Source organism: Pleurodeles waltl, chromosome 12 (assembly GCF_031143425.1).
Source record: "Pleurodeles waltl isolate 20211129_DDA chromosome 12, aPleWal1.hap1.20221129, whole genome shotgun sequence".
Classification (NCBI taxonomy): domain Eukaryota; kingdom Metazoa; phylum Chordata; class Amphibia; order Caudata; family Salamandridae; genus Pleurodeles; species Pleurodeles waltl.
Window position 1 is genome coordinate 36,198,330 of NC_090451.1, and position 26,613 is coordinate 36,224,942.

The 26,613-nt window shown below is 50.9% G+C and overlaps 1 protein-coding gene across 1 annotated transcript in view; it reads right to left on the reverse strand.

Annotated features, from left to right (window-relative positions):
- The window catches only part of YJEFN3 (YjeF N-terminal domain containing 3), a 193,484-nt gene that overhangs the window by 37,076 nt on the left and 129,795 nt on the right, over positions 1-26,613 (reverse strand). The window contains exon 2 of the mRNA XM_069216356.1: positions 7,856-7,964. Within this exon, the coding sequence (XP_069072457.1) occupies positions 7,856-7,964 (109 nt within the window). The remainder of the gene's footprint in view (positions 1-7,855; positions 7,965-26,613) is intronic.

Consider the following 26,613-nt stretch of genomic DNA (forward strand, 5'->3'; position numbering starts at 1 on the left):
GATTGTTGAGTCACAGACAGCTTCTCTCTGGAGTTGATGAATTATTAATGCTCTGGGCAACACATCTACAAGCTTTTCCTAGTTAATTTTGTTGTACCTACCACTACTACCTGTTACCCCGTTTCTTCCTGCTACGCCCAACCAACAACTCATCATGAAAGTAAAATCTGGGCAACGACTCATGGATCAAGCAGAAGGCCGCCTAAGCCGATGACGGCTAACATCCTAGAGCATGGTCAGGAAACCAACCCGAGGACAGCTTAGCTCTTTGAAGGGGCATGGATGTTGTGCAACACAAAGATGATTGCAAACAGTGAGGGTTTGTCAGTTCAGCCACCTGAGAGGCAAAATTGATCCCACCAAAGGAAAACACAAGAGATTCCTGGTAAAAGCTCTGCAATAATTGCCCGTTGTCACATCCCTGAGCATGGCACAGGTGCAGAAGTGGTCCATAGCAGCCATAAAGATCCTCTGGCTGCTACAACCCTACACAAGAGTGGTCCATGGATGGAGAACTTACCACTCCAAGATGGCCGCCCAAGGTACCAACGGCTCCTCATGCAGGAGCTGGGGCACCGACTACCAATAGACAGTGGTGACCTATTTTGACTTTCTTTTTCCTGTTTTCACCCCCATAAAGTCCATCTCTCCTCGGCCTCCACATTAGCCCTTTTCTTGGTTACCTCTGTGTCCCGGAGGCCTACGTTTGCTTTAATAAATGCTGTGTCTCCCTCTCTCCCTGCAGCTCCTCTCCTATATCTCCCTTTCCACACAGGTTGATTTTGTCTTTTCTTTCACACTTTCAGCTTACGCTTTTCAAAACAACCTCCTTTCCTTGCACTTTCATTGCATTTGTAGTTCACTAAAGGTGAAAATCATCAATATAAATTGTAATTTCCATCTGGATTGACATGCATCCACACACTATCTCTACAGTTGCTATTCGGCAGGACTAGGTGCATCTCTACTTTGAATTACTTTGTGAGTTCCTGCGCGCATTGGTTTTCTTGGCTAATAAATTGATGTAAATATTGTATTTGTAATCAATAAAGACGTTTCATTTCAGAAGCACCCATGGGTTCTAGCATTGAGTGTATCAGTCCTGTGTTGTACGACAGCCTTCGCAGGCCTGCCTGATTACACTACTTGGAACTCAGCGTTACATTCCCCAAATTGTAACGTAACATTCCAGCGAGCTGCGTGCCGCACGGCTGGAATACCGCCACTCTATTCCGGGATTTCCACGGCCGTTCCAGGAACTGCATTGCATTGTTATTGGAATGTATTCATCGCATTCTTACAATTTCCTCCCAATGTTTGCAGAAGTTTGCTGCCACATTCCAGGAAGGTAAGCTGCCGAGAGCACGCTCCGTTCTTACACACACTGCAGTCTTCGAGGCACAGAAAAGGAAAATTATGCGGAAAAATGTGTGATTCAGGGCAAGTCACACCGCACGATCTGTGACACATTAAGGGGGTGATTCCTAGTTTGGCGGGCGGCGGTCGCCGCCCGCCAAGCGGGAACCGCCAGAAGACCGTACCGTGGTCAAAAGACCGCGGCGGTCATTCTGGCTTTCCCGCTGGGCGGGCGGGCGACCGCCAAAAGGCCGCCCACCCGCCCAGCGGGAAAGCCACAGCAACGATGAAGCCTGCTCCGAATGGAGCCAGCGGAGTTGCTTTTGTGCGACGGGTGCAGTTGCACCCGTCGCGATTTCCAGTGTCTGCTATGCAGACAACAGGGCCCCCCTGCAGTGCCCATGCCATTGGCATGGGCACTGCAGGGGCCCACAGGGGCCCCACGACACCCGTTCCCGCCAGCCTGGTTCTGGCGGTCAAAACCGCCAGAACCAGGCTGGCGGTAAGGGGGTCGGAATCCCCATGGCGGCGCTGCCTGCAGCGCCGCCATGGAGGATTCTGCAGCCCGGGGGAAAACCGGCGGGAAACCGCTGGTTTCCCTTTTCTGACCGCGGCTTTACCGCCGCGGTCAGAATGGGCCTGGATGCACCGCCAGCCTGTTGGCGGTGCATCCGCGGTCCCCTACCCTGGCGGTCTCGGACCGCCAGGGTAGGAATGACCCCCTAAGTCATATAAAACTGAATTCCCAGTTGCCAAGTAGAAGGAATGGGGAACAAGAAGCGACAGCCCCCTGGGGGGGGGGGGTGACAGACAGGGGTGGAGTTGGCTAAACAACAGTGTATTCATGTGTTTGATAACTAAGGCACAGCCAGCTCGGTGGGATGAGCGCCTGCTGCATAGATCTGTCTGTAACTTGCAAACCACTGTCTGTACTGATGTGGAACTGGCAAAAGGCGACACCTCAGAGTTTGATACACCGAGTACCCCTGGGTAATAGCAATGTCTGTTTGTCACAACACCAAGATACATTCAGTGTGTGTGGCCTGCGGGTCTAGAGGCCCAAGTTATTAGATTTTTCATCTTTGTTCATAAGGTGCCAACAGCCGCTCTATAAAGAACATTCATTTTTCCGAGGCGCACGTATTGATGAATTAGTTTTCATAATATTTTGAAACCGCAGGCCCATTATGGAAACAAAACCCAGGCCTACATTAAAGGGCGCAGTGTCCTGGCCAGATTTTGAAGTAATTGGGCTGTGACCAGGCCCAGAATGTACTGCTGAGGACGCAGGGGCTTCAGCTACAATACACACCACAGAGGGTGGGTGGGGGGGGGGGGGGGGCTGTGAGTCGAAGATGCCAGCACGCGGGCTGCTTGTCTGGAAGGGTTTTTATTCGACTCCTAGGAACAGCTTGCATTTTAAGTTTCTAACAGCTGGGAATGCACATATGAAGGCAACGGGAATATGAGGGATTGTGGATTAATGTTGACAGGGGCAGGTTGGCCTATACTGAATGAATGCAAAAAAAAGAACAGATGATGGATGGATTGTGGAACAAATTGAACTCACCCCTAATCACAGATTTGGATGTAATACATTGTTGTTTTTTTTTTTTGCCTGCCATGCCATTCCAGTTTGAAACCTGCCATATGCAAATCAGTCTTGACTCTGCTCCCCCGGGGAGCAGTCCAGCCTGAACTGCTAAACCAGGTCCTCCCTGGACTTTTTCAGTTTCAGGTCTGCCTAACTCTGCCCAAACCATTGGCCATCAGTTGCCAGACACACTTAAGAATTACCTTCTTGTGTTAATAACAATGTATTCAGTGCTTAATTTGTAACTAAAAAGGTGCCTGTGCCCAAAGCTCTCCTCTTAAACATGCGGCTGCTGCAATTAAATGTGCGAGCACAGAATACTGAGGCGCAATCCTGAAGCCATCTCGGGCCTCTTGAATCCATTTACAGCCACTTCCTGCCCCTTCAGCTCACTCTTGCAGCTTTCTACTTTCTCCCTTTCTGAAATTTTTTCGTTCTGCTCTTCCCCTGCCTTTCCCCATATGTGTCTTTTGCTCGCAGTAAATGCTTGATGTAAAAAAATACATGCTGGCCCTAAAACATAAGTGACAGTGCCCTGCACCGGAAACCACCTCCTCAAATTAAGTACTGAATGTATTCCTTCCTAGAGAGCGATGTGCAACCAACTCACCTGCCTATTTGATCCACTGCAAACAGGCACACAGCACCTTGTTTTATTCACTCAAGAGGCGAGTGCGATGGCGCTACATCAAGATATGTTTTCGCAAAATACAGTTAAACATTATGATGCAACACAGCCGATGAGGATATAGAGGTATTTAAAGACGAGGCGAGAAGGAAAGGGGCAGAATAAAAAAATAATAATAATAATGTTTTAAGGGCCTTGAAAGATCATTTGTTGGAAGTATAAATACATCAAAACACTTTTCAGATTCACAAAAGTAATCTTAAGGACCCGAGAATTGACTTCCAACAAAACTCTGTACTTAACCTTCCTTGATTGGATTGAAAAAGGAATGAAAATGTTTGTGCTTTCTGGAAGTGACGTGAGGGTCTGACCAGCGCTGAGAAGCTACTCTATAGATAGCGCATACATAAACAGGAGTACGCTTTTACATACTCTTACACGCCTTTGTGAGTCGGTCTCAAAACGTCCACCTCTCTATTAGTAAAAGTGCAAGGAGGACACAGTGCTTTCTGTTTGTATGAATTGTAAATGAAAGCTCCTTGAATATTTCATGTTTTAGATATTTAGGGGGAAATTGGATAGTATCAGCAATTCTTTCAACAGCACTTGAAGCGCTTTAAAGGTCATCAAAATTTAGGCCCGCCTCCTGTCATGGCTGCCACGGTCCCCGACACAGGCGAGGCCTAACTCAAAATCTGTGCCTGAACAAAAGCGCTTCAGTGAAATAATGAGCGCTGCTTTACTGCTCAAGCACGTGTTACAGCGAAGGACTTCTCTCTCGCCATCTCCTCCCCGCCTTTGGGGTCTCTTCAGGAACTCAGTCTTCTGTCGCCAGCTTCCGCCTGATAAATAGACACTAATTCTGGGGTACAAAAATAGTGTGCCTCAAATAGCACCCATCAGGGTATTGCAAAGCGGGGCCACTCAGCCCCTTGCTCCACTCAACGCTCAGCTCTCAGGAGTGCATGGCTCACGTTGAAAGTAATTGCTGCTAAGTATAGAGGGCGCTGGTCTCTTTGTGCCGGGTCCGGCTCAGGGTCTCCGTGACTCGACTGTTAGCCGCCTATTCTGGGCTCATCTTCCTCCGTAAGCTTTACCTGCCAACTTATAAATATATTTCACTGTGTGAGTGGTAGACCGGTCGTTGGGGAGGAGAGGGGTCTTCATGCCCAGAACTACCTAAGAGGCACTCTGTCCCCCATCCAAATCTCTCTACTTCACTCCCAAAAAAATGGGTTGATGAGGCTGCTGCCCTGTCCTGTGGGGTTTTCACACCCCTTAATGGACATCCGCAGCTGACAGCCTCTAGAGAAGATGGAAATTCACTCTCTGCAGGGGTTTCCAGCTCGCCTTCCTTGCCACCGTGTGATAGCATCTCCTCACGAGGTGACTGTGTGAAGGGAACCAATATCGTGTGACACGCCTTGGCACCGTTTGAGTTAACAGGTCTCCTTAAAGACATCAATGATATGAGGTTCTCCGTTTCCGAGTCTAGAATACGCTTTTTTTCTTGTCCCAGGCATTCTGGGTGTTTGATCCAACAATATACATTTCCGAGTGTCTGTAGGACATGCCCCTGTGTGCAGCGCTGATCTTCTATTCAGCACTTTACAACTCCCTTCTCAAACACAGACTTGTGAAAATGGCAAGAACTCCGAGGTGCAGCTCGCTTGTGACCTTGGTTGGAGTCAAGGTGATATTAATGAATCTGAAACAATATTCCCTTGGAGCATATGTACTGACTGTGGGGTGACGGGTAGGCTCATGCACACCAAGTGCGTGTAGCTGGGGTAACCCCAGACCTGCCAACATGGTCACCCAGTGAGAAGCCGATATCACACGGTGGCAAGAGAAACAAGCTGGATCCCAGTGCAAAGAGTGGGTTTCCAGTTCGTCTTTGGGGGTCTTTTAAAAGCCAGGTCCACTTAGAAGTTTGAAAACACCCAGGATATTAGCAGCAGCCAAAGTAAGCTTGTGTTTGTAGGAGAGGGTTTGGTGGGGGGTGGGGTCCTCCAAGGCCATGCCCACTCCTCACACTGTGATTGGTTTATTTGTAAGTTGGCAGGTGTGAGCACCTGTTATCGCCGCCTTCCCCTGGCATGCGCATCTCACTAACTTTGGGGCTCGCTTCGTGCCCCTCCCCCACCCACCTAGAGAAGTCTGCTGAGGGGTGAATGGGGTCCATGCAGTCAGCTCGGTGATGTCATGGGGTGCATGATGTGAGTGGTCCATCGATCGTGAGGAGTGTGGGGGATGGACGAAGCAGGAACAGGGGGGTCTGTGGCTTAAGCGCAGATGTCAGGGGAAGTGCGCCTGATTATGGGGGTACAGTTTCCACTGCAGGGGTGCAGTTAAGGACTGGAAAGTTAATAACTATGGAATGCATTTAATGCTTGCTGTAGAACAATGAGCTACAGTTGATATCTTCTGGGGTGCAGTTCAAGGCTGCGAGGGAGTTTGCGTGATGCTGGTCCACGGCAAGGGATTCTGGGGGATGTTACACTTACTGATCTAGGGTTCAATTAACAATGGCTCTTGGGGCAGACTTAATGAGTGCTGGGGTACAGTTGCTGACCGCTGACATTCAGTTAATGAGTGCTGGGGTACAGTTACTGACCCCTGACGCTCAGTTATAGAGGAGTGGGGTACAGTTATTGGCTGCTGACGTTCAGTTATGGAGGGCTGGGATGCAGTCATTGAATCTTGAAGCATAGTTAATGAGTGCTGGGGTACAGTTACTGACTGCTGACGTTCAGTTATGGAGGTTTGGGGTACAGTTAATGATTGCCCTACGCTCAGTTATGGAAGGCTGGGATGCAGTCATTGAATCTTGAAGCATAGTTAATGAGTGCTGGGGTACAGTTAATGACCGCTGACGTTCAGTTATGGGGGGCTTGAGTACACTTAATGACTGTAGATGGTCAGTTATGGAGGGTTTGGGTACAGTTATTGACTGGTGATGGTCAGTTATGGAAGGCTGGGGTGCAGTCATTGGATCTTGAAGCAGAGTTAATGAGTGCTGGGGTACAGTTAATGACTGCTGACATTCAGTTATGGGAGGTTCGGGTACAGTTAATGACCGCTGATGGTCAGTTATGGAAGGCTGGGGTGCAGTCATTGAATCTTGAAGCAGAGTTAATGAGTGCTGGGGTACAGTTGCTGGATACCGAAGTTCAGTCAGCGAGTGCTTGGGTTCAGAAACTGAGCGCTTAAGTGCATACGCGGAGCGCTGGGCTACAAAAGTCTGAAAACAACAAAGAAAACAAGCATTTGCAATGCAAAGCGTCTCGCATTTGCTCGAGTTAGAGCTATTAACGTTTTAAACTCCTAACTGTACTTTTCTTCCCACATAAACTGAAAATTAAAACAGTTTCACTTAAGCAAGCCGACGCCCGCCATAAGCATGAAGCAAACACACAAAAAGGAAACAGAAGTCTGCTCCCAGACAAACATATCAGCAAAAGTGCAATTATCCATGCAACAGGATCGATGTCATGCAAAGCGCTCAATTACTGCCCAGTGAGATCGCGCTGCCTACGAAATAAAAAGTAGTCCAAAACATCGAGCTTCGTATGTTTTCAGTAGTTGGTCAGTGCGCTGGAGGAGGGCTAAACACCGGAAAAGGCATGACATATGGATGCCCCTCACTAATGAAATGACGCGAATTTTAAAAGGCAAGCACACGAACCAACCAAACTCATGGGAGTGACATGGGCATGGTTACAAGCCCACAGAGAGATTACACCAGGGACAGAGCGCTTTGAGTGTTCGGCCCTATAAAGGTACACAGGAGCAAAACAAAACAAGCATTGAAAAGACAATATTTCTCACCTTTAATGGACGCTCCTAGAGCTATTTGCTTTTCCAGTGTTTATGTATTTGTGGCACCCATTTTAGAATGTAGTTTCTCATTCTTAATAATTACTAAACTATGTCAAAACACATTCAAATTTAAAGCACCATATTCGCTATAATGAAGTAATTCAAAATTATTCAAAGATGTCCACCGGTGTGTGAACAGGTGCAGGGAGCCATCTTTGAACGGTATCGATACACTTTATTAATAATAACGAATGGGAACCCCCATTCTAAAATGGCTGCTGACTGAATAGAAAACAGTGAAAACTCGGAAGGGGAAATGCTGCTTTAGAGGTAGATGAAAGGACAGGGGGCACCTGAAGCGCAGAGAAGGACACGGGGGCGCACCCGGGGCAGAGGTGGCTGCAGAATGGATGAAGTGGTTGATGGGAAGGTTAATGACAAGGACATAGTCTCACCTTGGTCACAGCCATGGCGCACGCGTGTCCTAGGATCTCGATCAGCTGCTGTCGGCCAAACCTGTAATCCTCGAGCAGCTCTCGCTCCATGGCCTCCGCCTCGCGTTTACTGTAAGAAAGCGCAAAGAAGACGGCGTTAAAGTGCTAGGAAAAAAAAAAGAACGCCCCCGGTTAATGTTGTAGGCCCAGTGCTTTGAATGGGCAGGTACTGTCCGGCACTGAGTACCGGCACTTTTTTATTTTGAGAGGGAGAGCACCTGCACTTCTCAAGAAACACGTGATGCTTTTAATTGGAGAGTACCGGCACTTCTCAGAAGCAAGCAGGTACTCTGGCACAGAGTGCCTGCACTTCTATTTTCCCATTTCAAGAGCTACAACACTGGGGAGGGCGGCAGAGATGTGAAAGTCAGCAAATTAATAGGGCGAGGCGAGAAAACATGAAGTTAGACACATTAAAGAATTCCCCCACCTAATGTCCCGACAACGTAGCCATGAGTGAGCAAAGAGTCGAGTCAGTATATGTAATTTATACGCATAGCCAGAGTATTTCTTGTGTCCAGAGCAACACTGTAGTTCAGTAACCAAAATCTGTTTGAGGTTTATGTGTAAGGCGCCTTCTAAACAGAATGGCCTCAAGGTTGTTTTCGAATTTGACAACCAAGGACCACGGGGCACACTCGGGCACACACACGTGCCTTGGGTCCCACAGCTGCTCAAGCGCTTCGCCTGCAGGGCGCCACGTGCTCCTGGTTACACAGTCCGGACCCTGTCCCTCCACGTTAGACACGGAGACACGTCTCGGGGGAAGAGGTTACCACACAACGTGAACGCTGTGCGCATCACCAGGGCGGGTTACAAAGTGCCACTCCGTGAGGCAGAAATGTCGCTCAGATACATAAATTACGCGCGAGGCAAGGTGACATGCCATATAGGGGAACGCATAGCAGAGAGACGTACATTACAGCGAAGGAGTTACAAAGTGCAGAAAACAAAACACAGACAAGTACATTACAGACAACGCTCTGCTACGTACATCTGGAAGGTATAATGTAATGCACATGGGGTTACACAAGGAGTGGGTCACAAAGTGCGGATAAGCACATCGCCGACAACGTTTGGTTACATAGACACCCGAGGTGTAATACTCAGGACCCGGTGATACACACCGGGAGGTTAAAGTGCAGCTCGAGGGGTGGGCACGGCTCAGGGGGGTAATCCAGGAGGAGCAAAATAAAAAAAAAACAGTTTATGTAAAACAGATTGAAATGTACAGACAGATGCCTGGTCCCATAGACGGACCACAGGGGTAACGGGGTTATGAGAAACTTTGGAAATACACTTCCGTGATGTACATTAGGAAACTCAGTCTACAGCTTCTGTGTAAAATAACATGGATGATGGACATCTATGGGCAGTGTCCGAAGGGGAGCACGTTACCTGGTGGGGGGGAGGGGCACGGCTCAGGCAGGTAATCCAGGAGGGGCAAAGTAAAAAAAAAAACAAGTTTATGTAGCAATACACGTATCTCACAGACACACCACAGCGGTAACAGAGTTATGAGAAACTTTGGAAATACACTTGAGTGCTGTACATTTGGAAACTCAGTCTACAGCTTCTGTGTAAAATAACCTGGATGATGGACATCTATGGGCAGTGTCCGAAGGGGAGCGCGCGGCCTGGTGGCTGCAAACAGACCTCTGCTGCAGGTGCGTTAACACCCCGAGCTACCTGTCAGAGAGGGCCAGAAAAGAATAGACAGGTAGCTATATACACTTCCACTGGCAGGGCACTAATCGTAAAGTTTGCTTTGCAGTTTTATGTAGCGCAAACTCGACCCGAAGGTATTGGAGCGCTTTACACGAGCACCAATCGCGTTACAAAAAGACAGATTCAGTGCGGACACAGAAAAATGCTTAAACTGACGTATTTGTAGTGCTTGAAAACAGAGTGCAATTATTAACAAATACTTTCTGAGTGAGCAACGTCGTCTCCGGTCCAGCTTTCAGGCCATGACGATTACTGCTGTGCGTTGTTGACATGAGTGAAAGCCCCCTCCCCTCCTCCTCCCCCCCCCCCCCCCTCTGCTTGAGACAGTTTCTGCAGAACTTTTTACAGGACTTAACTGGGAGTTTACATTCAATGGAGCAGCACCGCCACCCAGAGGCCACTGGGATTACGACATTGGCTGTGGTCACTCAGGTATTCGCTTCAGTTGTGCATCAGGGGCGCTTAGCGGCCAGTCAAACTATGGCACCGACTGAAGTGATGGAGGTAGCATCCCTGTTATAGGACAACAGTTCCACCTAGTGTTCAAGTACGGATCTAATTTCATTTATACAGGGGGCTGCTCAAAAATGGCTCAGCTATGACTCCAATTGACAGGTCAGAGTATGTTATTGGCTGAAACGATGGGGCCAACAGACCTATAATGATGCAGAAATGACATCTACTGACAGTCAGTTGTATTGGCACTAATTGGGCTGATTTTCAGGCACTAGACCAGGGTGGGTCCTCCATAAGGGCGGAGGACCATCGCCCCCTTGCCAGCAGCAACAGCTGCAATTCCTTTCACAAGGAAGGGATAATAAACTGTGTTTATTATCCCTTCCTTGTGAAAGGGGCGGGCATTGGGGATGACGAGCAGAGGGGAGTGCACTGTGCACTCCCCTCAGAGCCATGTGTGTTTGGCCAGCCGTCTCAACTTTGTTGCTAGGCTGGAGAGAGCCTGCACAGGCTCAGTCGGCCTGTGAGCGCCCTGGCTGGGCACTCCCAGCCAATCCTGATGCTGCTTTGAGCAGCGTCAGGATTGACCACAGGGCAGGCTGGGAGTCTGTGCCTGCACAGGAGCGACATGGGAGGCGAAGGTAAGTTTTGTTATGTTATTTTGAAAAAATGTTAATTATTACGCCCCACCACCCACCAAGCCCCGCGAGCCGCAACTACACTATACATAATGGAAATCTGAGAAGCCAGATTTGTGTTCCACGATTCTGACTGAGCCAGAACATGGCCTTTCCCTGTAGCAGTGATGGATCTATTGATGGTACAAGGGCAATACAAGTATCGGGTCCAATGAAGGCTTGAGTTTACTGTCCATTGATAGAAATCACCTTTAAGGGTAGTAGAAAGGGGGGGAGTCCATTAACTCTTTCGATGCTGCAACACGGAATCACTTAAACGGGTGATAGGGTGGTTTCTGCCTCACGCCCATCCAATCCTTCAACTCTCTAGGGAGGAAATTGTATTTCTGGGAACTAGCTGAGTCACATCTTGGGGAATTATTATATCAGTTAGAGACTTCTAGTTGAAGATTCCTTACCTTTTAATTTCCCCAGCCGTCAGACTAGATCTGCAGATTTTTGTGAGCTGTACCCCTGTTAGCCGTTAGGTGGCGTCGATCGGCTCCACGTCCATCATTAGCATCATCTGCACTGGATACGAGGTCGCTGTTCCAAGATAGGTGCAAACCCGGAGTGCTAATGTCAGTTTTTTTCTTTACGTACCAGCAAGCGCTGATCCAAAGAGAGTTACCTCTCACTCATTTTTTGACTGTTTTTTTAAAACTTTTTGTCCAAGATTTTTTTGAGCGTTCTACTCATGGTGCATCAAGGATGTCTTCCAGAAAGACCAGCTTCAAGCGCTGTGGATCTTGTCATAGGGTGATGTCCGTATTGGATCTGCATCTCATGTGTCTTTGGTCTTTGATGCCTGGAGCGCGACCATGACCCAAAGTCATGCTCCGAGTGTCGGGCCATGCATCTGAAGGCTTTGAGTGGGCAGTCCTCAAAGCTGATAGTGGCCCGACTCTAGACTCCATGCAAGTCGAGATCTCAGTCGAGAGGAAGGTCCAAGGATCGGTCGTGGAGTCCTCCACTACCCTTCTCTTAAGTACTTGGGATGATCAGGTAAGTCAAGGCACAAGACGAAATCTAAGAGATCAAAGTGTTCTTCGACTTCTCCATGTCTGTTGGCCGACAAGACGAGGGAGCATCAATGTTCTGGGCCTCGCTCTGCAGAGCCTGTGCCTGGGCTGTCTCCGCCTTCCCAAGTTTTCTGCAGCCGATGCAACCCCTGCCCAACTCTGAGTTTTACGAGGCCATGTACCTGATTTTTGGGCAGTCCATCAACACTGGAGCACCTTTGGGCCCCACAGAGTCAGGAGGGTCCCTTTCGGGTTTCACGCCAACGGCTTTGGCCTCCGTACAGAGGGCCACTCAAAGATCCCATCCTGGATCCGGACCGGCATTGGTTGTGCCACCCGACCTTCCATGACCTTGGTCCTGATGCTCCCCACGCTGTCCACGCCCACGGGTGGTGCCATCCCCATTGTAATCCCCAACTCCAACATAGAGCCGGATGGGAGTCATCCAACACCGGCAGGAGCCTTGCCACTTAGGTCGGATCTTGTGCCCTTTTCTTAAGGGTTAGGGTTTGGAGGTGAATGAGAGGGGTCGCTGGACCCTTTAGGATATTAGCTCTGTGAAGAACAACCTATGGACTGGCGCAAAGAATTGAGTGAAGCCAGCAGACTGGATACTTCTCCAGATACTGGCATGTTTTCTCCCCCTAGTGTGACTACGGAGGAGGGATCTTATTACTCTATGGTGGTGAGGAGGGCGGCTGAGGTCCTGGACCTTGAGTTGTTCTCAGTGGCCGTCAGGACTAATCTTCTGACAGAGGTGCCACAGCTGGAATTTTCTACCTCAGCACCCCGGCTTCCGTTTAATGAGGCCCTCACGGACGTCCTACTGGGTACCTGGTCCAAACCCAGAACAGGGGCCCCGATACACAGCACAGTTGCCCACCACCATCGACCCACCCCAGGGGACCCAAGTTTTCGAAGGCAACACCCCAGCCTTGAGAGCTTGTTTATCCAAGCCTCTACCTCCAAGGTGCATCCCCTTCTGCTCCTCCAGATAGGAAATCCAAAAGGTTGGACTCACTTGGAAAAAAGGATGTTTTCTTCTGCCAGCCTTGCATAGGGGTCTGTGAACACCGAATGCGTTTTGGGCCATTATTCCCATATGCTGTGGGATAGGTTTGCACAAGTGCTGCCACAGGTCCCGGAAAAGACCCGGGCTGTACCCTCTCAGGCTGTTGCCAATAGGAAAGAAGCAGCAAAGTTCACAATCTGTTGCAGACCGGACACGACTGACTCACTAGGCAAAACTGTTTCATCAACAGTGGCCCTGAGGCACCACATCTGGCTGAGTACATCTGGTTTTCAGGGGATGTCCAAGAATCCTTGATGGACAAGCCCTTTGATGGCACCTGTCTCTTCAGAGACAAGGCAGACTCAGCACCCAAGCGCTTCAGGGACTCTCGGGGTACGGCCCGTTCCTTGGGCCTCATAGTGCCCCCCACTTCCCTCCCAGTCTGCCTTTAGCCCTTTCATGGCTACGGAAGGGACCTCCAACTGCATCCACTCCAGGCCAGCCTCCCATGCTGCCCAGCCTCTGCATGGCTGAGGGCATGGGATCTACCAACCTTGTGGATCAGGTGACCAGCAGTCTGGACAGCCTGCCCCTCCCCCCGCAGCAGCCACTAAACCTTCCTAGTATGACTCTTCCCCCCCACTAAGGGCTAGTTAGCAGCAGGATTTGCCATCACCTGCTCCACTGGCAGTCCATCACATCAGACAGGTGGGTTTTGCAGATAGTCTGAAGGGGGGTACTCCCTCGCCTCCGAGACTTCCCCTCTATCCATGCCACCATCCTATGATCGGATGATGGAGGATCATTTGCCCTTTCTGCACAAGGAAGTTACAGCTCTATAGGCCAAGGGATCCATAGAGAGAGTTCATGTGCCAGAAGTAGGTCATGGTTGTTATTCCCGCTACTTTTAGGTACCCAAAAAGGACAAGGGCCTCCGCCCTATCCTAGATCTTTGGTCCCTCAATCTCTTCCTCAGGAAGGAAAAGTTCAAGATGCTCTCTCTGGTGCAGAGCTTAATTGCTCTGGACCCAGAAGACTAGATGGTAGTGTTGGACTTGCAGCACGCTTCTTTCCATATCCCCATCCTGCCTGCTCACAGACTTTACTTGTAGCTCATGGTAGGTCACAAGCACTTTCAGTTCACTGTCCTCTCCTTTGGCCGTACCAGCGACCCTCAGGTGTTCACCAAGATAATGGCGGTGGTCGCAGCTCATCTGCTGTGATCAAGGGTTTCAGTCTTCCCCTCTCTCAATGACTGGCTATTGAAGGCAGGCTCACCCTAGGCTGGGGTCTCTCACCTCCAGACCACAGCGGATCTCCTGCATTTGCTGGCATTCACTATAAATGTGCCAAAGTCACACCTGACTCCCTCTCAGATGCTCTGCTCTGGACACAGTGCAGTTTCGGGCCTACCTTCCCTTGTGGCGAGTCCAGCATATTCAGGCTATGATACTGATGTCTCATTCTGTGAGAATGACTCTGAAACTACTGGGCCTAATTGCATCCTGCTGGTGACACATTCCAGATGGCATATGCAGGCTCTGCAGTAAGACCTGAATTTCCAGTGGGTGCAGCATATGGGGAATCTCTCCGACGTGCTCCCGATCTCGGAGGGAACTGCGAAAGATCTGCAGTGGTGGTTAACAAATCGCAATTGTGTCAAAGGCAGCTCCCTCTCCCTTCCCTAACTAGATCAGACAGTAGTGACAGATGCATCACTCCTGGGGTCGGACGGCCGTCTGGGAGCGGTGAAGATCAGAGGCATCTGGTCTCTGGTGGAGTCCGGACTTCACATCAATCTGTTGGGCTTCATGCCATCCAGCTAGCATTAAAAGCATTTCTTCCCTCGATCAAGGCAAAGATGATGTAGGTGTTCACAGACAATACCACCCCCAGCTGGAACAGCACTAAGCACAACAGGGTTGGGTGTGAACCCTTTGTCAAGAGGCTTTGCACCTCTGAACATGGCTGGAACAGCAGGGCATATGCCAGGGGGTGCAACATCTGGTGGGATCTCTGAACGCCAGGGCACACAAATTCAGCCTAAAATGTCTAGCGGATCATGACTGGGGTCCCCATCCAGAGGTGGCTCATGGTCCCTTTCAGCAGTGGGGACAGCTTTGGTTAGATGATGTTTACATCCACAAAGAAAGCAAAGTGTCAACAGTTGTGTGCACTGGAGTTTCCAAGGCGGCAATCGCTCAGCATCGCTTTTTGTCTCAAGTAGAACTCAGGCCTCCTGTATGCCTTTCCGCCCATACCACTTCTGCCCAGAGTTCTCAAGAAGATCAAGAAGGGTAGGGCCCAAGGAATCCTTGTGGCTCCGGACTGGGCATGGAGAGTCTGGTATCCCGAGCTGCTGAATATGTCCCGCGATCCTCTGGCCAGACTGTCTCTTCGGGAGGATCTTCTGTCACAGCAGCAGAGAAGGGTTCGGCACCCGAACCTGTCCACTCTACACCATCTTACAGGGAGATTAAGCAGCAACAGTTGGCAGCTTTCGACCTTCCACCCAAAGTCTGTAACATAATCTTGGCAGCCAGGTGTCCTTCCACCAAAACGGTATACACCTATAGTTGGAAGAAATTTGTGGCATGGTGCACAGATAAGTCTGTTGACCCCTTTTTGCCTCTTTCTCTGAGGTCCTGTTGTCCTTTTCCTGGCCCAGCAGGGTTCTCCTACTGCTTTTTGTCTGCTGTTTCTGCTTTTTTAAAGGTTGTCCAATCAACCTTCTTTGTTTAAGTCCCCTATTGCACATAAGTTCCTCAAAGGTCTTACACGTCTTTTTCCTCCAACTCCATTTATTCTGCTCCCATGGGATCTGAATTTGGTTTTGACATTTTTGATGTGTGCTCCTTTCAGGTGTTTCCACATTTGCCCTCTCAGGCTTCTCACTTTGAAAACGGCCTTCCTTGTGGCCATTACACCTGCCCGCAGGGTGAGTGAGCTGCAGGCATTGTCATCCAATCTACCCTACCCTAACATCTATCCTGACAAAGTAGTGCTTCGCACTAGGGCTACCTTTGTCCAAAAGTGGTTCCACCCTTTCATGTAGGCCAATCCATCACCTTGCCTACTTCTCACCCACCTCCACATCCTTCTAAGGAAGAGGAGAGATTAGACTGCTTGGATGCAAAAAGAGCATTAGTGTTCTACTGTGATCGTACAAAATAGTTCTGGGTAGATGATCAACTCTTTGTCGGTTATGTGAGTGTGAAGAAAGGTCAGGCAGTGCAGAAGTGGACCATCTCCAGATGGGTTGAACTCTGCATTAAGATCTGCTACACAGTGGCCAAAAAACAACTCTGTGAGGGTTTGCATGCTCATTCTACCGAGCTACAGTGGTGACCTCAGCTTTACCACACAGAGTTCCAGTCCTTGACATCTGTCAGGTGGCAATATGGGAATTCCTGCACACATTCACCAAACACTATTGCCTGGAGAGCAAGGCCCGTAGGGACGAGCTCTTAGCTTGTTTGGTCCTGGAGGACTTTCTAGTATGAACTTGGTTCACAGATCCACCTTGGTACTGGTTGGGTATCTGTTCAAAGGTAAGGAATCTGCAACTAGAGGTATCAATGAGATGAACAAGTTGCCTACCTTCAGTAACAAATTATCTGGTCGAGACAATATCTAGTTGACAGATTCCTTACTGACCCACCCATACTCCCCACTCTGTGAACTGATTTCTAGGGGCAGGGACGCCCCTTTCAGGGCCTTACTTTTGATGCACTAGTTGTCAGTTTCTTTATGGGTCTGCCTTCTCACTCAGAATGTCGTGAAATAAACAATGTCAGCTCGCCGGGGTGGCGCCTATATTGGAACTGCAATATCATATCCGGCGCAGACAACGCCGACAACAAATTCTGATGCAATCAACGTCCCCTACCGGCATGCAGTGGCGCTGCTCACGAAAATCTCTGGATTCAGTCTGACGCGGTGAAAAATCAAAGATAGGGAATTTGCTGCTAGATATAGGCCCTCATTATGACCCTGGCGGACGGCGGTATTTTGGAGAAGAGTACTGCCAACTGGCTGGCAGTACTCTCCCCCAAAATATGACATAGGAGGTTTTGCTCAAGCCAAACCGCCAATGTACCACTTCGTCTGCCAGGATGATAACAGCCGCCGGGCTGGTGACTTCAGTCTCCAGCCAGGTGGCCGTCACTGTCCCACCCGCAGGATTATGACTCCGTCTACCGCCATGGTTTTCGTGGCTTCCTTATGGCCACGAAAACCATGGCGGTAGGCACTATCAGTGACAGGGAATTCATTCCCTGTCACTGATAGGGGTCTCCCCTGCCTCCCTCCTGAGAGTCCTCCTTCTCCCACTCCAGATCCCCCCATGACATACACGCACATTCACGCACCATCATACACATGCATACACACATACATACCCACATTCACCCACGCATGCATACATCCATTCACACACATCCACACACACTTACATACATACACGGATTCACACAACACAACATACATGCACACTCACAACCATGCATGCACACATGCATTCTACATGCCACACACATGCATGCATGCACACAGAAACATAAACCCACACCACCACACACACATACAACACCCCCCTCCCTTGTCGGAGCACCCGACATACCTTTTGTGAGGGGGTCCTCCGGCAGGAGACGGGATGGGGCGCTGCTGCCAGCAGCAGCATCCGTCAGCAGAACACCGACAGGCCGTATCATGGGTCATGATACGGTCTGCGGAAATCTATTGGGGTGGTGATGCTGCTGGCAGTAGCGCCACCTTACCGCCGTCCGCCACCATGACTGCAGCCAGAATTCCGCCATCCTTCTGGCGGAATTCCAGCCACGGTCATAATATGGCGGACGATAGGTAGCCGAGGCAACGGTGTTTTGGCAGCCATTGCTACGGCAGTAGGCGGTCAATACTGCCAGTGTTATAATGAGGGCCATAGTGTCTCTACCAGATAAAGCATGACTGAAGGTAACTTGTTCACCTTGAAAACTCATTTCTTTACCCAAGAAGAAAGTTCAGCCTGCATCCCCATTCTGTCATTGTAGTCACAGAACTTATGTCAGGTAGATAACATCAGGGGCACTTAACCATGACCATTCAATCCCAGGCCTCTCTGGAACGATCACATGTAGGTTACACTTCAGGTCACGTCAGTTCCATATAATCACTGAGTTTGGATGCCAGGTATAATTCTCTTTTCTGCAACTATCCTCCTACACTGAGGACCCGTCATCTGCTTTTGGGGGGGTGCTACTATTAAGTGCTATCAGCTTGGAGGTGGCCTCTCGTGAGACAGGCAGTAAGACACGTATAGATTGTAGTAAATTCATTGCACCAGTCAGAATTGCTTATGGGAGGCAGTGACAACAGCTTGGGAAGCATCTGCCCGCAGCCAAAACATCATGAATAAAATATGAATCTGATCTCCAAATGTACCCAAACACTGAGCCACAGTTAACTTTCACAAATCCAGTTTTCTGTAAAAATGAGCATCTTCCTTCTATGGTGCCCTAGTGATTGTGCCTGTTCTCTGACTCCTGTGTGTTTCTGTTTGATGTAATTTTCACACACTGAGAGCTCCACATTCACACTGTGCACTACCACAGGGAGAGCTCCACATTCACACTGTGCACTACCAGAGGGACAGCTCCACATTCATACTGTGCACTACCACAGGGAGAGCTCCACATTCACACTGTGCACTACCACAGGGAGAGCTCCACATTCACACTGTGCACTACCACAGGGAGAACTCCACATTCACACTGTGCACTACCAGAGGGAGAGCTCCACATTCACAATGTGCAGCTCCACAGGAAGAACTCCACATTCACACTGTGCACTACCACAGGGAGTACTCCACATTCACACTGTGCACTACCACAGGGAGTCCACACTCACACTGCAGACTACCACAGGGAGAGCTCCACACTCACACTGTGCACTAGCACAGGGAGAGCTCCCCATTTATACTGTGCACTACCACAGGGAGTCCACACTCACAATGTGCACTACCACAGGGACAGCTCCACACTCACACTGTGCACTACCACAGGGAGTCCACACTCACACTGTGCACTACCACAGGGAGAGCTCCACACTCACACTGTGCACTACCACAGGGAGAGCTCCACATTCACACTGTGCAGCTCCACAGGGAGAGCTCCACATTCACACTGTGCACTACCAGAGGGACAGCTCCACAGTCATACTGTGCACTACCACAGGGAGAGCTCCACATTCACACTGTGCACTCACACTGCACTACCACAGGGAGTACTCCACATTCACACTGTGCACTACCACAGGGAGAGCTCCAAATTCACACTGTGCACTCACACTGTGCACTACCACAGGGAGAGCTCCACACTCACACTGTGCACTACCACAGGGAGAGCTCCACACTCACACTGTGCACTACCACATGGAGTCCACACTCACACTGTGCACTACCACAGGGAGAGCCCCACACTCACACTGTGCACTACCACAGGGAGTCCACACTCACACTGTGCACTACCACAGGGAGAGCTCCACATTCACACTGTGCACAGCTCCACGTTCACACTGTGCACTACCACAGGGACAGCTCCACGCTCACACTGTGCACTACCACAGGGAGAGCTCCACGCTCACACTGTGCACTACCACAGGGAGAGCTCCACGCTCACACTGTGCAATACCACAGGGAGAGATCCACACTCACACTGTGCACTACCAGAGGGAGAGCTCCACATTCACAATGTGCAGCTCCACAAGGAGAACTCCACATTCACACTGTGCACTACCACAGGGAGTACTCCACATTCACACTGTGCACTACCACAGGGAGTCCACACTCACACTGCACACTACCACAGGGAGAGCTCCACACTCACACTGTGCACTAGCACAGGGAGAGCTCCACATGTATACTGTGCACTACCACAGGGAGTCCACATTGACACTGTGCACTACCAGGGGGACAGCTCCACACTGTGCACTACCACAGGGAGAGCTCCACGTTCACACTGTGCACTACCACAGGGAGAGCTCCACATTCACACTGTGCACTACCACAGGGAGTCCACACTCACAATGTGCACTACCACAGGGACAGCTCCACACACTCACTGTGCACTACCACAGGGACAGCTCCACGCTCACACTGTGCACTACCACAGGGAGACCTCCACGCTCACACTGTGCACTACCACAGTGAGAGCTCCACCTTCACACTGTGCACTACCACAGGGAGTCCACACTCACAATGTGCACTACCACAGGGACAGCTCCACACTCACACTGTGCACTACCACAGGGAGGCCACACTCACACTGTGCACTACTACAGGGAGAGCTCCACATTCACATGCACTACCACAGGGAGAGCTCCACATTCACACTGTGCACTACCACAGGGAGTACTCCACATTCACACTGTGCACTACCACAGGGAGAGCTCCACATTCACACTGTGCACTACCACAGGGAGTACTCCACATTCACACTGTGCACTACCACAGTGAGAGCTCCACCTTCACACTGTGCACTACCACAGGGAGTCCACACTCACAATGTGCACTACCACAGGGACAGCTCCACACTCACACTGTGCACTACCACAGGGAGTCCACACTCACACTGTGCACTACCACAGGGAGAGATCCACAATCACGTGCACTACCACAGAGAGAGCTCCACATTCACACTGTGCACTACCACAGGGAGTCCACACTCACACTGTGCACTACCAAGGGGAGAGCTCCAACACTCACGCTGTGCACTACCACGGGGAGAGCTCCACATTCACACTGCGCACTACCACAGGGAGTCCACACTCACACTGTGCACTACCACAGGGAGAGCTCCACACTCACACTGTGCACTACCACAGGGACTCCACACTCACACTGTGCACTACCACAGGGACTCCGCACTCACACTGTGCACTACCACATGGAGTCCACACTCACACTGTGCACTACCAAAGGGAGAGCTCCACATTCACACTGTGCACTACCACAGGGAGAGCTCCACGCTCACACTGTGCACTACCACAGGGAGAGCTCCACATTCAGACTGTGCACTACCACAGGGAGAGCTCCACACTCACACTGTGCCCTACCACAGTGAGAGCTCCACACTCACACTGTGCAGCTCCACAGGGAGCGCTCCACACTCACACTGTGCACTACCACAGGGAGAGCTCCACATTCACACTGTGCACTACCACAGGGAGAGCTCCACATTCACACTGCGCACTACCACAGGGAGAGCTCCACACTCACACTGCGCACTACCACAGGGAGAGCTCCACATTCACACTGTGCACTACCACAGGGAGAGCTCCACACTCACACTGTGCACTACCACAGGGAGAGCTCCACACTCACACTGCAATACCACAGGCACAGCTCCACACTCACACTACCACAGGAAGAGCTCCACAATCACACTGCACTACCACAAGTACCGCTCCACACTCACACTGTGCACTACCACAGGGAGAGCTCCACACTCACACTGCACTACCACAGGGAGAGCTCCACATTCACACTGTGCGCTACCACAGGGAAAGCTCCACACTCACACTGTGCACTACCATAGGGAGAGCTCCAACACTCACACTGTGCACTACAACAGGGAGTCCACGCTCACACTGTGCACTACCACTCCACATTCACACTGTGCACTACCACGGGGAGAGCTCCAACACTCACACTGTGCACTACCACAGGGAGTCCACCACTCACACTGTGCACTACCACAGGGAGAGTTCCACATTCACACTGTGCACTACCACAGGGAGTCCACACTCACACTGTGCACTACCACAGGGAGAGCTCCAACACTCACACTGTGCACTACCACAGGGAGAACTCCACATTCACACTGTGCACTACCACAGGGAGAGCTCCACACTCACACTGTACTACCACAGGTACAGCTCCACACTCACACTACCACAGGAAGAGCTCCACAATCACACTGCACTACCACAAGTACAGCTTCACACTCACACTGTGCACTACCACAGGGAGAGCTCCACACTCACACTGCACTACCACAGGGAGAGCTCCACATTCACACTGTGCGCTACCACAGGGAAAGCTCCACACTCACACTGTGCACTACCATAGGGAGAGCTCCAACACTCACACTGTGCACTACCACAGGGAGTCCACGCTCACACTGTGCACTACCACTCCACATTCACACTGTGCACTACCACAGGGAGAGTTTCACATTCACACTGCGCACTACCACAGGGAGTCCACACTCACACTGTGCACTACCACAGGGAGAGCTCCAACACTCACACTGTGCACTACCACAGGGAGAACTCCACATTCACACTGTGCACTACCACAGGGAGAGCTCCAACACTCACACTGTGCACTACCAGAGGGAGTCCACCACTCACACTGTTCACTACCACAGGGAGAGCTCCACGCTCACACTGCGCACTACCACAGGGAGTCCACACTCACACTGTGCACTACCAGAGGGAGAGCTCCAACACTCACACTGTGCACTACCACAGGGAGAACTCCACATTCACACTGTGCACTAGCACAGGGAGAGCTCCAACACTCACACTGTGCACCACCACAGGGAGTCCACACTCACACTGTGCACTACCACAGGGAGAGCTCCAACACTCACACTGTGCACTACCACAGGGAAAGCACCACATTCACACTGTGCACTACCACAGTGAGCTTACTCCTGCGCCTTGCTGCCTTCTGCAGTGCTCTTAAATTTACAATAAGTGTTGAAGTTCAGAGACTTTGGCAAACTTTACCTGCTGACACCCTTTCTGGGAAGATATGCATCCCCGTGCCTGGGAAGAGATGCTTCCCAGTGTCTGAGGAGAGTTGCTTCCCTGTGTCTGAGGAGAGATGCTTCCCTGTGTCTGAGGACAGATGCTTCCCTTTCTGGGAAGATATGCTTCCCTGTGTCTGAGGAGAGATGTTTCCCCGTGTCTGAGGTGAAAATGCTGAGATGCTTCCCTTTCTGGGAAGATATCCATCCCCGTGCCTAGGAAGAGATTCTTCCCTGTGTCTGAGGCCTGATGCTTCCCAGTGTCTGAGGCCTGATGCTTCCCAGTCTCTGAGGAGAGATGCTTCCCAGTCTCTGAGGAGAGATGCTTCCCTGTGTCTGGGGAGAGATGCTTCCCTGTGTCTGAGGGGAGATGGAGAGATGCTTCCCTGTGTCTGAGGAGAGATGCTTCCCTTTCTGGGAAGATATGCTTCCCCGTGTCTGAGGAGAGATACTTCCCCGTGTCTGAGGAGAGATGCTTCCGAGTGTCTGAGGAGAGATGCTTCACCGTGTCTGAGGAGAGATGCTTCCCTTTCTGGGAAGATATTTTCCCTGTGTCTGAGCAGAGATGCTTCCCCATGTCTGAGGAGAGATATTTCCCTGTGTCTGAGGAGAGATGGTCCCCTGTGTCTGAGGAGAGATGCTTCCCTGTGTCTGAGGAGAGATGCTTCCCTGTGTCTGAGGAGAGATGGTCCCCTGTGTCTGAGGAGAGATGGTCCCCTGTGTCTGAGGAGAGATGGTCCCCTGTGTCTGAGGAGAGATGGTCCCCTGTGTCTGAGAAGATATGCTTCCCTGTGTCTGAGGAGAGATGCTTTCCCGTGTCTGAGGAGAGATGCTTCCCTGTGTCTGAGGAGAGATGCTTCACTGTGTCTGAGGAGAGAAGCTCCCCTGTGTCTGAGAAGATATGCTTCCCTGTGTCTGAGGAGAGATGCTTCCTCATGTCTGAGGAGAGATGATTTCCCGAGTCTGGGAAGAGATGCTTCCCCGCGTCTGGGAAGAGATGCTTCCCTGTGTCTGAGGAAAGATGCTTCCCTGTGTCTGAGGAAAGATGCTTCACTGTGTCTGAGGCGAGATGCTTCCCCATGTCTGAGGAGAGATGCTTCCCCATGTCTGAGGAGAGATGCTTCCCTGTGTCTGAGGACAGATGCTCCCCTGTTTCTGAGAAGTGATGCTTCCCTGTGTCTGAGGAGAGATGCTTCCCCGTGTCTGAGGAGAGATGCTTCCCCGTGTCTGAGGAGAGATGCTTCCCAGTGTCTGAGGAGAGATGCTTCCCTTCCTGGGAAGATATGCTTTCCTGTGTCTGAGGAGAGATGCTTCCCCGTGTTTGAGGAGAGATGCTTCCCCGTGTTTGAGGAGAGATGCTTCCCCGTGTCTGAGGAGAGATGAGATGCTTCTCTGTGTCTGAGGAGAGATGCTTCTCTTTGTCTGAGGAGAGATGCTTTCCTGTGTCTGGGAATATATGCTTCCCCGTGTCTGAGGAGAGATGCTTCCCCGTGTCTGAGGAGAGATGCTTCCCCGTGTCTGAGGAGAGATGCTTCTCTGTGTCTGAGGAGAGATGAGATGCTTCTCTGTGTCTGAGGAGAGATGCTTCCCTGTGTCTGGGAATATATGCTTCCCCGTGTCTGAGGAGAGATTCTTCCCCGTGTCTGAGGAGAAATACTTCCCTTTCTGGGAAGATATGCTTCCCTGTGTCTGAGGAGAGATGCTTCCCTGTGTCTGAGGAGAGATGCTTCCCTGTGTCTGAGGAGAGATGCTTCCCTGTTTCTGGGAAGAGATGCTTCCCCATGTCTGAGGACAGATGCTTCCCTTTCTGAGAAAATATGCTTCCCTGTGTCTGAGGAGAGATGCTTCCCTGTGTCTGAGGAGAGATGCTTCCCTTTCTAGGAAGATATGCTTCCCTGTGTCTGGGAAGAGATGCTTCTCTGTGTCTGAGGAGAGATGAGATGCTTCCCCGTGTCTGAGAAGAGATGCTTCCCTGTGTGTGGGAAGATATGCTTCCCCATGTCTGAGGAGAGATGATTCCCCGTGTCTGAGGAGAGATACTTCCTTTTCTGGGAAGATATGCTTCCCAGTGTCTGAGGAGAGATGCTACACTGTGTCTGTGGAGAGATGCTTCCCTGTGTCTGGGAAGATATGCTTCCCCGTGTCTGAGGAGAGATGCTTCCCCGTGTCTGAGGAGAGATGAGATGCTTCTCTGTGTCTGAGGAGAGATGCTTCCCTGTGTCTGGGAGGATATGCTTCCCCGTGTCTGAGGAGCGATACTTCCCTTTCTGGAAAGATATGCTTCCCTGTGTCTGAGGAGAGATGCTTCACCGTGTCTGGGAAGAGATGCTTCCCCGTTTCTGGGAAGAGATACTTCCCCATGTCTGAGGAGCGATGCTTCCCCGTGTCTGAGCCGAGATGCTTCCCTTTCTGAGAAGATATGCTTCCCTGTGTCTGAGGAGAGATGCTTCCCTGTGTCTGAGGACAGATGCTTCCCTGTGTCTGGGAAGATATGCTTCCCCGTGTCTGAGGAGAGATGCTTCTCTGTGTCTGAGAGATGCCTCTCTGTGTCTGAGGAGAGATGCTGCCACTAAGACACCAGCCTGCGTGTGATGGGAGCGCCCTCCTGTGGCTGATGGGACATGCTAGCACTAAGGTGGAGGCCTGTGTCTGATGGGACCTGTCTCCTGTGTCTGATGGGAGATGTCTCCTGTGCCTGATGGGACACGCGGCCACTAAGGCCCCGGCCCCCCTCTCCCCCATGAGACATGCTACCAGGAAGCTCCCATGTCTCCGGGCCCCGGTGAGAGTCTGGGAGGGAGGGTGTCTCTCCTTTGACTGACAGGAGGCTGAGATGCCACCTGCCTGAGATGCGCATCTTCACAGCAGGGACAGCCGCCTGGAGCCCGTGTGACAGCCAGTGACGGCAGAAGAGACAGCGCAAATTACAGGGGGGTCACAGCCGCCGCGGGAGCTGTCCATCTCATGAGCACCCCAGATAACAAGAGGGGGAGGTGGGGGGTGACGTCCCCGAGTCTAGTGCTAACCCATCCCTGCCCCCACCACACACACACACCCCCTGTCACTTCTGGGTCTGGCTAGGCGGGCCTTTAATGCTCGGCAGTAGTGACCTTTGGCAGCTCACAATTCTTAGTCCAGTATCACAAGTGAGTAATTTCTGTGGGGTGGGGGGGGGGGGGGTTGGGCACAAACTGGTACCGCGTCTGAGCAGATCAGTGGTGTTCACTGGCAGCACATGTGTGTGAACATGTATGCCAGTCACGTGTACGCACGCGGTGATGTAAACAGGGTGTTTCATGCCGCCCGGGTGGAGCTTCAGGGCGCTTTCAACTTAGAACAAATCGGAGAGGCAGGCAGCCTGTGGGCCAGGGCACGGAGGGGAGAGGAGGCTGGCATGAGTGCTATATCATTAAATAGGGGACAACTGAAAATATCCCACAAATGTGTGTGTAAGATTAAAGTGACGTGCGCGCCAGAAAAACAACAGTAGCATTTTTGTGATGGATGCAGGTGATATGTGCTCAGTGTAAATTACCGCCTTTAAACATTTAAATGATCGATACTGTACTTTTAAGAGTTTTAAAAAAGTTTCTTTCCAAAACTGTGTATATAATACAACGGCAGTGCCGGAGCGTGATTTCATACAGCGCTCGGGGCTGCCTATTTGGCCGTTTCGTGGCACTGTACATAAAAAGAACCAACTCGGTGTAACTCATTTGGAAGAGCGAAAGGGTAAATCCACTCATCTGGATTCGAAGCCTGGTCCATTATGTTTATGTAGTGAACCGAATGTCTCTAAAATGAAAATAAAGCGAGTTCTATCGTTTCATTGGGAGGCAGAAGAGGGGCAGCGTCGAGAGAACAGCGCTGGATTGGACGCCCCCTCCCCTAGTCAGCTGACGGGTCATCGCGCCGTGAAGCGCCTGGCCCGAGGGCACTCATTACTAGGCGCACGGCGCTTCCCTCCTGTCCGGCCCGGTTACCCCGATCACCCCCGCGGGGCCTGTAAAGC